This window comes from Callospermophilus lateralis, chromosome 11 (assembly GCF_048772815.1).
Source record: "Callospermophilus lateralis isolate mCalLat2 chromosome 11, mCalLat2.hap1, whole genome shotgun sequence".
In the NCBI taxonomy this organism is placed as follows: Eukaryota; Metazoa; Chordata; class Mammalia; order Rodentia; family Sciuridae; genus Callospermophilus; species Callospermophilus lateralis.
This window is the reverse complement of record NC_135315.1, coordinates 10,787,002-10,804,002: the sequence shown is the minus strand read 5'-3', so window position 1 is coordinate 10,804,002 and position 17,001 is coordinate 10,787,002. Positions and strand designations below refer to the sequence as shown.

At 31.8% G+C, this 17,001-nt stretch overlaps 1 protein-coding gene across 5 annotated transcripts in view; it reads right to left on the bottom strand.

The window, feature by feature from the left end:
* The window catches only part of Abca5 (ATP binding cassette subfamily A member 5), a 72,716-nt gene that overhangs the window by 24,685 nt on the left and 31,030 nt on the right, over positions 1-17,001 (bottom strand). For 4 of the 5 annotated variants that reach the window (XR_013092635.2, XM_076869265.2, XM_076869266.2 and 1 more), the window contains 9 exons: positions 16,281-16,391; positions 14,920-15,095; positions 14,207-14,326; positions 13,207-13,345; positions 11,988-12,078; positions 11,668-11,807; positions 9,725-9,844; positions 5,190-5,391; positions 2,574-2,743 (listed from right to left, as the gene is read on the bottom strand). Coding sequence is in view for 4 of the 5 variants with exons in the window: in XM_076869265.2 (XP_076725380.1) it covers positions 2,574-2,743; positions 5,190-5,391; positions 9,725-9,844; positions 11,668-11,807; positions 11,988-12,078; positions 13,207-13,345; positions 14,207-14,326; positions 14,920-15,095; positions 16,281-16,391 (1,269 nt within the window). In the remaining variant the exon portion in view is untranslated. The remainder of the gene's footprint in view (positions 1-2,573; positions 2,744-5,189; positions 5,392-9,724; positions 9,845-11,667; positions 11,808-11,987; positions 12,079-13,206; positions 13,346-14,206; positions 14,327-14,919; positions 15,096-16,280; positions 16,392-17,001) is intronic. The other variant, XM_076869267.2, reaches the window with a different exon arrangement.

Here is a 17,001-nt window from a genome sequence, read left to right as displayed (position 1 = left end):
AGATAACCTGCTAAGGTTAGAAAGGTATAAGATAGGGTATGGTAGCATTGTTCCCTTGGGAAATTTTGTGTGTTCTGGGCAGCCAGACAAGTTTTACAAATGCCAATTGACTTAACAATGTTAAAATATTCAAATCCATAATCAGCTCTCTATCTACATTCTCTAGATGGCCTGGAACCAAGGGAAATATTTTAATCCTGTTTAGGGTTTAAATCTATGTTGACATGTCTGATGAATACAGGTAGCACCTGCTCTATCATCACAAAAACCAGGATCCAAGGAAGGACAAATGTGACTCTGAGAGAAATTCATATCATTCAAAGCAAAATACAATCTGTAAATGAATAGTGTAATAAGGTGGATCAGATTCGGCACCAAACCACAAAGTCATACTGAATGGTGTTTTGGGGTATAAAGTGACACTACCTTTACTCCTAACCTAGTGCCTTAATGCAACTCTTCTCTAAAGCTTGTCAGCAGGACTACATGTGTTGCAAAGAGAGCTATGCTGTAACTGAAGTAGCTTCAGTAGTTCCACCTGTGCTTTGCAAGGAAATAAGAAATCATCCAATGACACAGACAATGCCCAGTGATTCCTAAAGGAAAAAGGTTTTTATTTTGGATCATCAATAGGACCTAGGAAAATACTGGATACATAGGCAAGAAACTCTCAAAATACTAAATGATGATGATGATACAATAATAATGGAAGAATCAAAGAAACAAACCTTGAAAAAACTAGAATTTCTAAACATCAGTGAAAATGAACTCAAAAAGAAAGCTAGTAACTGCAATTTACAATTCCCCAAACTTCAAAAAAATCATAATAACGGGGCTTCATGCAGTAGTAGATTTTAGCTACAGAAAATTTATACTAAAATTGAAAACAAGAATTCTAAATGAAAGAAAAAAATTGCAAAACATAACATTTTCTATTTAAGAATAACTGTCTATCCTAAATACATCTTCCCAAGAAAGAATGAAACTTATGTAGTATACTTAGCACCAGATTATATTAGTACATGATTTAAAAATAATTTATAGTCTTTTGAAGACCCTTAGGACTATGTACACAGGAGATGTTGTAGGAACAACTGATCATACATGAATGAAATTTTGTATTAGGTTGTCATATTTTGAAGATCAGAATCCTATGTCAGTTTCGTTCTTATTTAAGCAACAAGTGCTGGCGAGGATGCGGGGAAAAAGTATACTCATACACTGCTGGTGGGACTGCAAATTGGTGCAGCCAATTGGGAAAGCAATATGGAGATTCCTTAGAAAGCTGGGAATAGAACCACCATTTGACAAGCTATTCCTCTTCTCGGACTATACCCAAAAGACCTAAAAAACAGCATACTACAGGGACACAGCCACATCAATGTTTATAGCAGCACAATTCACAATAGCTAGACTATGGAGCCAACCTAGATGCCCTTCAATGGATGAACGGATAAAAAAAAATGTGGCATATATACACAATGGATATTACTCAGCACTAAAAAATAATAAGATCATGGCATTTGCAGGGAAATGGATGGCATTAGAGCAGATTATGCTAAGTGAAGTTAGCCAATCCCAAAAAAACAAATGCCAAATGTCTTCACTGATATAAGCGGGGGGGTGACTCAAAATGGGGAAGAGAGGAAGAGCATGGGAAGAAGATTACCTTTACATAGGGAAGAGAAGTGGGAAGGAAAGGAAGAGAGAAAGAGAATTGCATGGATGGTGAAAGGAGACCTTCACTGTTATACAAAATACATGTATGAAGATGTGAGGAAAAAAAAAAAAGAATAGTGTTACCCTAGATTAGGTAGAGAGAAGTGAAGGGAGGGGAGGGGAGGGGTTGGGGAGATAGGAAGGATAGTAGAAAGAAACAGACATTATTATTACTGTGTTTATATATGTGACTGCATGACCAATGTGATTCTGCAACCTGTATACTCAGAAAAATGAGAAATTATATCCCATCTGATTCAAATGTATGATATGTCAAGGTCATTGTACTGTCATGTGTAACTAATTAAAAATTTAAAAAAAACTTTCATTTTCAACAATTATGAAAGAATACCAACAGCAAATTCAAAAAACTCAACTACAAGTTTTAATATTCTCAACTACACATATTTATATTTATGTTTATTTGTCTTAGTTTTAACTAATTCTTCAAATAGTCCTCAAAGGATTGCTTAACATTCATAAGCAGCATAATACTGTAACTCTTTCTAAAGAAAATTTCACCACTTCTCACCTTTATTTAGTTCACCATGAACTCTGAGCTAAAACATGATACTGAGAACAATGTTGCTACTCTTAAAAAAAAAAAAAAAAAAAGGGAATTTAATGATCATAAGCGGTATAGACTATTTTTAAAACTTTCAGTTTAAAATTTCATTTTAAGTATAATTGTAGTACATCACTCAGCATCTATAAAGTACTTTTATTTCTTGTGGATTCTGTGTAGATTGTGCCTGTACAGTAATTATATTTCTAAAATCCAAATCTCAATAGATCCACCCCTCAATTCCCGTTCCCTGGCCAACACACATTCACAGACCTTCACACACTCTCACCAGTGGAATTCTGAAGAAGCAGACTTGTTTTATATTTATGAGGTTTATCTCCAGGTTTTAGGAAATATAAGTCTGGAACAAGTTTGATGGGAACCACAGCATTTTTGAAAGAGTGATGTACAAAAAACATAAAAAGCTGAACTGCAAAAAAAATTAAAAGCAGAAGTAACCTGAAAGAGGAAAAAAACAGAAAACAGCTTAAGGTATATTAATATGTAAATCTTTTAAAAACTTCTTTAACATTTGTATTGATTTAAACCCCAGATGGTTAAAAATGAATCATTGAAAAAAATAAATAAAAGAAAACAAGAACAAAGAAAGAAATCTTTAAAAAAAAATTCTACTACCAAAAATTACCTTATGATAATGTTGTAGAGAAAGCTAATATTGAATGAAAAAATTACAAGTTATAAAAGTAGAAGCAAAGAGAGGACCAGAGTCACCTTTAAATTATTATAGGGTATGTAAACCTGTAGTTTTTTTCCCCCCCACAATATCTTCTGTTTTTATTTATTTATTTATATTTTATGTGGTGCTGAGAGTTGAACCCAGTGCCTCATGCATGCTAGTAGGCAAGCACTCTACCTCTGAGCCACAATCCGAACCCTAAACCTATAATTTTAATTGTCAAAGAATCTGACATTGCCACAAACATTTATGTTTCTATACTCCTGAAGGAACTACTTCCTGCCCTCTCTCTATCCTATCCATTTATTTTTCATATACTGGCAAAAATATTTAGGTATAAGGAAAAAAAAGTACAATGAAACTTTGATATCTTTTAATTTCCATTCTAATCACAATTTAATCACATTAACTGCTATTGTGTCTCTCAGGTGGCAAAGCAAGATACAATCTACTATAACACCCTCCTACCTGGAAGATAGCTCCTTCTCTGCAAAGTATCTCTGTCTTAGCTAAGTGTCACTAGTGGCTGGAGAACTTAGATCATCACACTTAAATAAATTTATAATTTATAATTTTTAGATACCTCATAATTGTTTTTTAAAAATCATTCTTAAGTTGTCACAAAGCATTCTGCTTTTAAATCCAGCCCTATAAGAAGTTAATATTTTAGATAAGAAAATAATTCATGAGAAAAAAATTCATGATCAAATACTATTTAGAATCTCCAGACTAAACAAAATTAAAGGAAACTTTTTTTTTAACCAAAGAACATCTCATATGTTCTTATATGCTGATGAACAACTTAATTGAGCAAATACAAGGTACAATATTTCCTAAATGTACTTGAGCATAGAACCCTGTTTTGAAATGAATGTTTGTGTCCCCTCAAATTTATATGCTGAAGCTCTAGCCCCTGAAGACAGGAACTCTGGAAGGTAATTCAGATTAGATGAAGTCATGAGAGGGTGTGTGCCTTATGATGAAATTAGTGTCTTATTGAAAAAAAAAAAAAAGCAAGAATAAGATCATTATGTGTTTGAAATAAGAGAGTTCATGCTAATGTGCTCACTTGCTTATTCTCTCCCCACAACCCCTCCACAAAAAGAAGTCATATGAGCACACAGTGAAATGGTGGCCTTGAAGAGAGTCTTCACCACACTGGCACTCTGTCTGGTCTCAGACATCCAGCCTCTAGAACTGTGAGGAAAAATAAATTTCTGCTTTTTAAGCCACCCAGTCTATGGTTTTTAATTATAACAATCTGAGCTAAGACTCTTATTGTTTTCCCAGGAGTATTTCATGAAAGTGGTGTTCAACTTAATAAATGGAAATGTGCTGATTTAAATAAATATTTTCTTTCAATAACAGTAACAGGAATAAATCAGATACTTGATTGACATTTGCTTAGTATAGAATAAATTCAGTCAAAAAGGCAAATAAGGTCAGCATATTTCAAACACATAATAATCTTATTCTTGATGATTAAGTTTTATTCCTACTACCATTTTGGATCTAACATGATAGAAGTACAGTGTATGAAAAAAGTTGATATTATTACAAATAAGTCAATTTTTAGTACCCTTGAAAGAGGGTGCTGGGAGAGGTTAAAACTAAGCTGAGAAGATCTCATTTTGATCCCAGATCCACCAGTTACATAGCCTTTTTTACATTTCAGTTTCTTTATCTGATATATAACTATAAATCTTTTTACTTTTCCTAATGGGCTCAGTGGTGTACACCTGTAGTCCCAGCACTCATGAGGCTGATGTAAGAGGATTACTTGGGCCTAAGAATTTAAGATTCATCTTACACACAAAAAAACATTTCCTGCTATTTACAAAATAAGCATAAAAATTTACTAATGAATGAAACAAAAATGAAAAACATTTTTGTAAGCTAAAACTGAAGATACAATGACAATAATTCAAAGATTATATAATTACATAGGGTTACTTGTTACTTCCTCATTTTATAGAGGTGACAATAAGTGTTAGTGCTAAAAAAAAAAAAAAAAAAGTAAACCTCTAGGTGTTTTTCAAGAAATTACTATAAAGAACATTTTTCTTCTCTGAAATTGTAAAATTATTTTAATCTTTCAAAACTATGTCTTACTTACAAATGTCAACACATAAAAACTTAATATTGTAAATCCAATTTGTATCCTTAAAAAGACAACTTCTCAGGCAGAAGAATGGTAATCATACTTACACTGATCTCAGTGATTTACTCTCACGCTTCAAGGTAAGAAAATGAAACTTTGCTATTGTAGACACTTGTTGTTTCCAAAGGCTCATGGTGCTCACTAGGGAAGCCTTGGTTTCAGATAGAATAAGCAAGCTTTGTTCCATTTCATCAAAAGATTTTGAGTCCATTTCTTCCTCTGGTGGTTGCTGTGTAAAAACACTATAATCTATTTGCCAAACAAAAAGAAAATTTTGGTATATTCCTTTAATAAAATGTAAACTCTTTTGAAGCATATCAATTTAAAGAAGCACACATCTGGCAGTAAAATGGAATGCTCTTATATTTCGGCTCTATCTATTAAAGTTAAACATATGTGAATATCTTATTACCCAGGAAGACTCCTTTAGGTATAAACTCAACAGAGGTATATGTAGAGGAGTCACCAAAACACATGCAGAAGATTTTTACTAATGCCCTATCAAGAATATCCTAAAACTAGAAAGTAGCCAATGTCTATCAACAAGTGAAGGAACAGTTGTAAATCATGCCTAGCACAAAATGGTGTAAAACAACAAAAGCAAGCAAACAACAGTAAACCATGTGACATGGCTGACTCTTGCAGAAGTGATACTGAGTAGAAGAACCAGTTCAGAGTTGATTTCAACTTTTGAACTTCTCTGATTTCCATAGTTCAAAACTAGACTGTATGCATGCTCATTCTTAAGATCATAGATATTTGAACTATTATGTGAACTTTTCCTTTCCTGACTACAACTTAACATCAAGCCCCCATCAAACCCTTGACTTCTCTCTTTTCTCTTTAACAGTCCTCTTCTGGCTTGGCTTTACTTTGCTATTAGTTTCATACACAGTTGATAGCCAAAATCTGCCCTTGAAATTCATTTTCAGTCTTTGGAGAGTTATAAATACAGTACTTCAATATCATTTCCTGAAAATCTGTGTAATTACAGCTGATAATAATCTGATATAACAGACATAATAAACTCAATAATGTGAATGAAGTATGCCATTTGGGTTTACTTTTAATATGTACTTGCAATTACATTTAAACATTCTAAATATATTTGGAATAAAAATTTCTTTATGTATTTTATGTTGGAATCCTACCAATTAAATATAATTGTATACTAATTTAATGGCAAGAATAAAATGCCACATAACTGATGATTGTTTATTTTAAATTCAAAAACACGTTCAGGAGTTCAAATGTAGAAAGCCACTGATAACTAATGCAAATATTAAATAGTGTATACAAGTTAGAAACTACTTTGGGCAAATATATACATTTTTAAATTTAAACAATAATACAAAAAAAATGACATTAAATTACATCATACTAATTTTTTATAGTTGTTCAGCATACTAGCATTTATAATATTAATCAAAAAATTTCAGAGGATTTGTTTCATTTTTAGTTATTTCATTCCATTAAGGCCATCAGACTTCAGTAAAAAAGTTTTATCTGAACTCTTCCACAGTTTGTGAAGATAAATAAAAAGAATGCCAACTTTATCATTTCAAATGTTCAAAAGAAGGAAAAACTACAAAATCCATATAATAACATTGCAGATCACTCTTCTTGGATGCAAACATAAAAACATTTGTAATAAAATACTAGCAAATCATATACAAAAACATTAAAAATACAGTGCACAATGATCAAGTGGGGTTCATTCCAGGGATGCAAGGTTGGTTCAACACATGGAAATCAATAAATGTAATTCACCACATCAACAGACTTAAAGACAAGAATCACATGATTATCTCAATAGATGCAGAGAAAGCATTTAACAAAATATAGCATACATTCATGTTCAAAACACTAGAAAAACTAGGGATAGTAGAAACATACCTTAACATTGTAAAAGCTATATACATTAAACCAAGGCCAAGATCATTCTAAATGGAGAAAACCTGAAAGCATTCCCTCTAAAACTGAAATAAAATAGGGATGCCCTCTTTCACCACTTCTATTCAACAGTCCTTTAAACTCTTGTCAGAGAAATTAGGCAAAATTAAAGGGATACAAACAGAAAAAAAAAAAGAAAAAGAAAAAAAGAGCTCAAAAACCATCCCTATTTATTGACAACATGATTGCATATTTTGAAGACCCCCCCCCCCCCCGGAAAAAATGCACTAGATAGCTTCTAGAATTCATAAACAAATTCAGCAAAGTAGCAATATATAACATAAACACCTATAAATCAATTATATTCCTATATACCAATGATGAATCAGCTGAAAGACAAATTAACAAAATTATCCCACTCACAATAACCTCAAAATAAAATAAAATAAAATACATGGGAATCAATCTAACAAAAGAGGTAAAAGACCTCTATAATGAAAACTACAGAATACTAAAAGAAGAAATTGAAGACCTTAGAAGATGGAAAGTTCTCACTTGTTCTTGTAGAGGTAGAATGAATATTGTCCAAATGGCCATACTACCAAAAGCATTATACAGATTAATGCAATTCCCATTAAAATTCCAATGATGTTCTTCATAGAAATAGAAAAAGCAGTCTTGAAATTAATTTCGAAAAATAAGAGGCCCAGAATAGCCAAAGCAATCCTTAGTGAGAAGAGCAAGGCAGGAGGCATCACAATACCAGATCTTAAATTATACTAGAGAGCTATACGAACATAAATAGCATCCTACTGACATCAAAACAGACATGAAGACCAATGAAACAGAAGACACAGAGACAAACCCACATAGATTTAGTTATCTCATCCTAGACAAACACAACATAAGCATACATTGGAGGAAAGATAGCCTATTAAACATATAGTGCTGGGAAAATTGGAAATCCATATGTAGCAGAATGAAATTGAATCCTATCTCTTACCCTGCATAAAACTCAATTTAAAATGGATCAAGGGCCTAAGCATTAGACCAGAGACCCGGCACCTACTAGAAGAAAATGTAGGCCCAACTCTCCATCATGTCAGCTTAGGAACCAACTTACTCCACAAAACTCCTAAGTGCAAAAAAGTAAAATCAAGAGTTAATAAATGGGATGGCATCAAACTAAGAAGCTTCTTCACAGCAAGGAAATGATCGAGAAAGAACATGAACAGAGAGCCTACAGAATGGAAGAAGATCTTTTCTACCTGCACCTCAGATAGAAGATTAATCTTCAGTACATAAAAAAACTCAAAAAAAATTTAGCATCAAAAAAATCCAATCAATAAATGGGAAAAGGAACTAAACAGACACCTCAGAGAAGAAGAAATACTAATGATCAACAAATATATGAAAAAATGTTCAACTACCCTAGCAATTAGAGAACTGCAAATTAAAACTACATTGAGATTTCATCTCACTCTAGTCATAATGCTCATTAAAAAAGAATTCAAGTAACAATAAATGTTGGCGAGAATGTGGGGGGGGGGGAAGGTTGAGTTATACATTGCTGGTGGGATTACAAACTGGTGCAATTACTCTGGAAAGCAGGATAGAGATTCCTTGGAATGGAACCACCATTTGACCCAGTGTTCCCATTCCTTAGTATATACCCAAAGGACTTTTAAAAAAGGCATACTGCAGTGACACAGTCACATCAGTGTTTAAAGAAGCTCAATTCACACTAACTAAACTATGGAACCAACCTAGGTGCACTTCAACAGAGGAATGAATAAAGAAAATGTGATACATTTATACAATGAAATATTACTACACCATAAAAATGAATGACTTTATGACTTTTCCTGGTAAATGTATACATCTGGAGAATATAATGCTAACTGAAATAAGTCAATTCCCAAAAAACAAAGGCTGAATGTTCTCTCTGATATAAGAATGATAATACACAATAAGGCAGTGAGGAACAAAAGTTCACTAGACAAAAGGGAATGAAGGAAAGGGAGAAGAATGGGAATAGGAAAGACAGTGGAACGAATCTGACATAACTTTCCTATGTTTGTGTATGAATACACCACCAGTAAAATGCCACATTGCACACGACCACAAGAATGGGGTCCTAATTAGAATAGACTTATCCTAATAAGTCTTATTAGAATATACACTCTACTGTCATGTATAGCTAAAAAGAAAAAAACTCTTGCTAGTTTCACATTATACTAAGAAAACAATATTCTTTTCCAGATGTTCAAAGGCAAAATATAATTTGATTAACTGCATAAGTGTGACTTCACTGTGTGTCACCCTCCATGGCTCCAGCCAAGGTGGTTCTTTTATCTCTCAAAGACATTCAACTCATTACTCAGTTAATATCTCTGCAGTAGTATTTCTTTATCTGCAAAGTTGGGTCCAAAAATTTTTGCATACCTGATTTGTCATGATATCCAGGCCTCAACTCAAATATCTTCTCAACTAAGTCTTCCTAATGCAATCTAAGTTCACTACTTCCCTTATAACTACTATTACCACCAGTAAATACTTCAATTACTTACCTTTTTTCTGTCCTTCCTTCCCTAAAATAGTATAAACTTCACATGCTTATATAATTATTTGCTTTATTAACAATCTACCTGGCTCATTATCTGAAATGTTTTTTTAGTTCTGCTTTTACCTGCTTGGTCAATTTCTGCTTCAACTTCCAGCTTTAAGAATACATCTTCCAAAGTTGTCATGGATACACCATAAGAAATAACACCCAAATTTGAATGAATGTCGAGAGCAGAAAACAAACCTAAAAGAAAACCAATGATATAATGGAATATACTTAAGTATACTATCATGAGTTATTCTAAAATATCATTTAAACATAGAACATGACTAAGTTTACTCAGCTACCACAGCAGTTCTCAAACTTTTGGGTGTCAGGACACTTAAATTGCTAAAGACCTCAAAGAAATCTTGTTTATGGGCTACAGGCATTAGATACTTATCATAAGTTAAAACAAAGAATTATTTTATACTACTTAAAATTGAGAATGTTAACTATATTAAAATTGAAACAATATATATAAAAACAAATAATTTAAATATTCATTATAATAAAATAAGAAAAAATTATATGCTAATATAATTTTATTTTAAAAACTATTTTGGGTTGGGGATGTGGCTCAAGCGGTAGGTAACATGCTCGCCTGACATGCGTGGGGTACTGGGTTCAATCCTCAGCACCACATAAAAATAAAATAAAGCTGTTGTGTCCACTGAAAACTGAAAATAAATATTAAAAATTTCTCTCTCTCTAAAAAAAAAACAAACTATTTTTTCAGGAAAAAAGATCAGTGAAAAGAGGACATTGTCTTCTCCCTTAAATGTATGTCATAGCAGAAGCAGATGGGTTCTTATGTTTTTACATTCAATCTTCTGTGATAGCACATGTCATGATGTCTCTGCAAAACACTATACAGGAGAATCTGAGGGTCAAAAAGGAAAATATCACCTTAGTATTATTAGAAAAAAGGGTTGACTGCATAAAGTGCCTCAAGAGGTCTTCTAGTCCATCCCCTTGGAGTTCCCAGAAGAGACTTTTGAAATAGTGTGATAATTTATTAAGGAAAATCGAGAGGCAACAAAGTGAAAGATATGAGTCCTGGAACCAGTCAGTCTTGGGTTTATAATTAAGCTCCACCACTTTCCATCTGGGTTACTCTGGGAAAGTTCAATAAATCTCTCTGTGCTTCAGTTTCCTTGTTTGTGAAATGGAAACAACAGCAGTATTAATCTCATGAACTTCTTAAAATATCAAGATGACTAAACAGATTGTAAAAAGCACAGATTGATATCTGACACAGACAAGCTCTATATAAATGTTATTAAAGAATAGGAAATAGGTTTAAAAGGACAGGTTGTTATGCAAAACACACTAAACTGGCACATTTTCATCAATAAAGTTAATTAGTGATTTATTTTGGTTTTGAAAGAAATCAAAGTATTATAGAAAATGTTTTTTCTAATTATGAAATGAATACTATGGGAATTTTGTATAACATACCTATATCAGTAAGATACTTTTGGCCATAAAAATGTCTCTTAAACAGAATAAGAAGACTGAGTCTAAGTTCTTTATTATAAAGTTGAAAAATAATGCCTAAATTAAAATAATTATAATGTTAATACTTCATTAAAATAATTACCATATCATTCATTATGAAATTAGAAAATGATCTGAGAACATATACAAAGAAATCCACATACACACCATGCACATACATGCACATATGCCTTACTTCCACCCAGGAAGTCAATAAGCAAACTTTGAGCAAATCATTTTTTTCTTGACAATAGAGTAAACATAATTATTTTTATATTTTTCTTACATTAAGTATTTTAAGTGAACATTAGTTATGGTTTCCCATATACAGTTTGTAAAACACATACATATGAGCAAGCACACATAAATTAACATGTAGTATTTCATGATTTCAAAAACAATATAACTTTGGCTACCTGGGAACATGGAAATATTATACAAAGAATTAAATAAAAACAGGAAATCAGGAAAAAAACTATTCCTAATACAAAATCTCTGTTCAACAAGCAAGAAACTGAGAGAAATACCTGAAAATTTGTCCATGTCTTTGAAAGGCAAGCTGTACACAAGCTGTTGGTCATTCTGTTGTAGTAAAGTAGCCCCAGGGATATGCTGTCTAACCAATGAAGTAAGAGACTCCGTGGCACAATATTTGTCTATGTACATGCTAGAAAACCAATAGTCACAGTTTTTATGGTTGTTCAATAAACAGCCAAAAATAAAATCTGAAGACTTTAAATTTAGCCTTATAAAAGATGGTCAAGGCATACTATGGCAATCCCTAAAAATAATAACAGTAGATGAAGAGAAAATATAAATAGTAATGTCAATAAAGAATGAATGGTACCTGAGGCGGTAGCCAATCCCCCATTTACTTTTAAGGAAAATTGAAGAACCAACACATTTCAGCATTCCCTGTGATATGACAGCTTTCCTATCTGCAAATAGAGATTTATATTTCAATTACTAAGTTAATAACAGGATTAATAGTTGGCATTTATATATTATAGATTATTATGAGAGACACCCAAGTATTACCTCAATAATCATAACCACCACCTATGAAGAGGGTACTAGATTATTATCACCTATTTTCAGATGAAAATAGAGGCAGTAAGAAAATACATTGCTTACACATTTCACATAACTATTCCATAACAAAGCCAGTAGCTGCACCCAAGCAGTCAGACTCCAGGGTACACTTTGGAGTAGTCCAAATAGATCAGACTCTTTCTCAAAGGCTTGCTAATATAGGAATTTTCATGGGTTTCCTTTATAATCAAATGCACAAAAAAAGCAACAGCAGTACCAAAAACAAACTATTAGTTTGTTAGACATTTTAAAGAAAAAGATACTGTTGAAGAGATGAATAACATCTAACTTATTTGTTGATGCAAGCTGAAAGAGGTTGCTTTATCATTTCAAACTCCTGAATCTTATCATAGATATTAAAAATGATATGGTAAGCCAGGCATGTTTGCCTGTATGTTTACTATAATAAATCACATGAGAGGCAGAAGGATCACAAGTTCAAGGCCAGCCTTAGCAATTTTACAAGATCCTATCTCAAATTAAAAAATAAAAAGGCGATGGGGATGTGGCTCATTCATAAAACAATCCTAGGTTCAATTCCCAGTACCCCTCCAAAACAAACAAACAACAACAACAAAAAAAAAAAATTCAAGACAATTTTTCACATGAGTGGCTACCACTCAATGCATACTGTGTGACTCCTTGGGAAGGGACTATGCCTGGTTTCCTCCAGACTTGGCCCCATGTAATTTATTCTTTGCTGATTTCACTTTTTATCTTTTTGCTATAGTAAATTATAGCCCTGAATATGACTATATGCTGAGTCTTGTGAGTTATCCTAGAAAATCACTGAACTGAGTGGTCTGAGGAACATCCAACACAGAAATATATAGTTCTAAAAGTTTTAAAAACTTTTTTGAATAGAATGTACATGACCACATTATAGCTTCTCTATTTATTCCTCAGGATTTAGGGTTTTTATGTCTCTCTTTTGATCCATGACCTTATCTTTTAAAAATAAAGCAAAAACTCACCAGCAAGAATGTCAGCTTCATCCATGAAGTGAGTACTAAACACTGTCACCCGATTGGCTTTTCTGTATTTTAAAAGATTCCAAACAATATGACGGGAACAAGGGTCCATTCCAGCTGTTGGTTCATCCAGCAATAGTATCTAAATGACAAGAGATGTGGAAGAGCAAGAAACTAAAATATTTAAAATTTATGTAGACAATCAAACAGTTCTCATTTTCAAGTTGTTTTCAATCAGAAATAGATTAGTTTTTCACTCATCTTTGGGTTTGTGAAATCTTAAAAAATTATGATAAATACTTTCCTTGACACAAAAGACTAGTGTCTATAATATTTAAAACATTACTGTAACAATCAGGTAAGCCAAACAAACAAAAATTAAGTTATACTGCTATTATCCTTAATAATTAAATTTGTAGACATAACAATTACTTTTTAGAAAAGTATGACAAAAAATAGCACAAAACAAACACATGCAAAATCAAAGTAGCAGTATAGTGACAAACTAACCTACTCCCTTGATTTTTTCCTATTTTATTATGAACACTTAGAAATGTATAATAAAAGCAATAATAAATAACACAACAAAATTTTAATAGCTATAATTCAAGTTTAACAAATACTATTTTGGCCATATTCAGTTTTTTGGTTTTTGGTTTTTGGTTTTTTTTTTTTTTAGATATTGAGTCTCATTATACTGCGGAGGTTAGTGAACTTATGGGCTAAGTGATTGTCCTGTCTTAGTTTCTTAAGTAACTAGGACCAAAGGCATGAGCCACTATACCCAGACAGTTCTTTTTTAAAAAAATAAAACACTGCAGACATTAATGGAGTCTGTTCTATTCTCCAGTATAATGATACTTAATATCATTCTCATAAACCCATGACAATGCACAGTATTTTGGGTGTGTTTAAACTTTACATAAGATATATCTTTCCACAACCTGCTTTTTATATAACATAATTTAAAGCAATCTCATTTGTGAAACTAATATTTATTTACCTTTGGATTCCCAAGAACAGCAATTCCTAAAGACAATTTTCTTTTTTGGCCACCACTTAGTTTTTTAGCTTGGTTATCTTTGATAGGCTGCATGTCTAAATCTAGTAAAACCTTTTGCACCTGTGAAAATACAATATAAATAATGTTATTTTTAAAATCACATCATTTAAATAATTATTAACATTAGTCTGTATTTTAAGTTTTGAAGTACTATTTTTTAAATTATTAAATATTTGAGTAATATGTTTTTAAATAATTCTAACATCGACATTTAAAATATTTATTGTGGAATTTTGTTTACAATTTTGAAAACAACAAGTAAGATGATTCTTGAAGAAATGATCTGGTTTTACTTTTGCACACTCCTGGGTAATGGGAAAGAAAAAAGAAGAGATCAGTGCAAAGGTGCTGGGTATGTGGGGGTTGGAGATATGAATGTGGAGAAGAAAAGGGAAGAGAGGCACAGAGATGAGGGGAAAAGAGAAACAAGTGTCCTCAAAATGAAACAGGACTATTTTACACGTATTAAAACATTTACTCCAAATTATGTCTAATTCTTTCTAATAACTTTGTCTACTAGCTTAGAATATTTTTTTTCAGAACAGGTTTTATATTTAGATTCGCAAACATAAGTTTATTGTATCGGTTATTATAAAAGGTTATTAATTTACAGAAAACATAATGAATATTTATACATGAATAATATAACATACTTCTTGTATTATATTGTTGGCTGGTATTCCTTTGATTGAAGCCAAGATAGATAAATTTTCTTCAACTGTCAAAACATCAAAGTGTATATCTAACTGTGGACAAATGCCAATCATTTTTCTTGCTTCAAACATTTCATCTATTTCTGAGACTCTGTGTCCATATATAGATGCAAACCCTAAAAGCAAAATATATATTTAAATTTATCTTAAAAACAAGAAGTATTAAAAATGCATATGCTTTGATATATCCTAATAACTTAGGTATGTGGTCTCAATAGATAAGAAGGAGTATAAATTTGCAAGATACACCACACCCTCATTTCCATATTACTGTAATATGCTTCCACTTATATTTGCCTTCACTTGCAGGTCATATTACATAGTCGAAAGTATAAGGAACTACAAGCTGAACACAAAATACACATATCTACTGGTGCACTAGTTATATTCCAGTAATAATTTTCCTTCATTTTCAGATATTATGTATTCCAGATATAATGCAATAGTGAAAAGATCAAAGAACTAAAAGTTTTATACTACTGTGTGGTCTTGAACAAATTATTTAATGTCTCTGAATCCCAGTTTTTTTTCCCCTCTATAAACTGAATACTAACATATCCCACTTAAGAACTGCTAAATTAATGTGATGATGTGTGGAGAACTGTAACAAAAATCATGTATCCTTAAATGAATGTAAGATATTATGACTAACATTGAAAAGCTGTACAATTAAGAATAAAAATAAAACCAAACTAACTTTAAAAGTTATACTACATTTAAAAGATTTATAGATTAAACATACTTTGGCCATTCTGTAAAGTAATATGTGCATTTCACTGCCAAGCTATTTGGTTACTGTGGAAAAATGGTGCTTCCATATTGAATTCCCACTGCTACATGCCAATCTCACATTCACAGATCAAAACTATATACCTTTTAAGTACTGCTCTTAAATTTTTTATTTTAGAAGATGACATTGATATTTATCATTTTTTCCTTATGAACTGTTACTATATATTTAGAAATTTGTATTTATTTTCTCAACCTGAATCAGTCTATAGATCTGACTCAAATTTCAGTTAGTTATGAATTTATCCTCCCTTAAAAATAAAGAATATACATGTATATACCATATAAATGTGATAAAAATAGGTACAAAATTAGATCCTTTTGACTTTATTAAACATGGACTCATTTATAATTTCTATTGAAAAACAAATGTATGTTATAAAGAAAAAGAGAAAACACCTATACAAAAGTGGGTCCTAAATCACTTAAAGGGTAAATAATTACAGTATATTGTGATATCTTGATTAAATATAATGAAGTAAGAAACTTTTTTAAAATTAGAAAACTCTCACCATCAGAAGGGGGGCATAATCCACAGAGAATATTCATCAAGGTACTCTTTCCTGTTCCACTGTGGCCAAGAAGTGCAGTAATCTGACCTTCATAGATGTCAAAGGACAAATCTAGGTTAGGAAGAAAGAAGACTCAAATGTGATTTTTATTTCTGTTCAACTATACAAGGTAATTCATAATACTTGAACAATCTTATAATAAGGCAATAAAGACATATTTAAAATTACCAGCATATTTTACAGTAAGTTAAACTGCTTTTTGTTATAATTAAGGGTATAAACAGTAAGAAAAGTAAATAAAAACAAACATTATTTTGTTATATACAGTGATACTTAGGGTGAACACAAATATTGAGAGTTTTTTTGTATACTGACTTTTAAAAATTTCCAAGGGAATGAAACAAAAATTTATCCGTAGAGGTATTTATATACATGTTAAATACATTGGCAGAAAAAAAAACACTAGAAATTAACCAAAAGTACAGAAGTGACTAATTAAAACTTAAAAGGTTCAATTTAATGAACAGGTATCGCTGTGAGGAGGTATAGATGGCTGTAGGAAAAGAAGGATGGGGATCTAAAACGATGAAGCAGAAATGCATCTGTCAGCGAATAAGGCTGAAACACAGAACAAAGAGAAAAAGAGCTCATATCCAAATCAGTAACCCAACTTAAAAAGGAAGGGAAACAGCAGACAAAATACATTGTATCTGAAAGCACA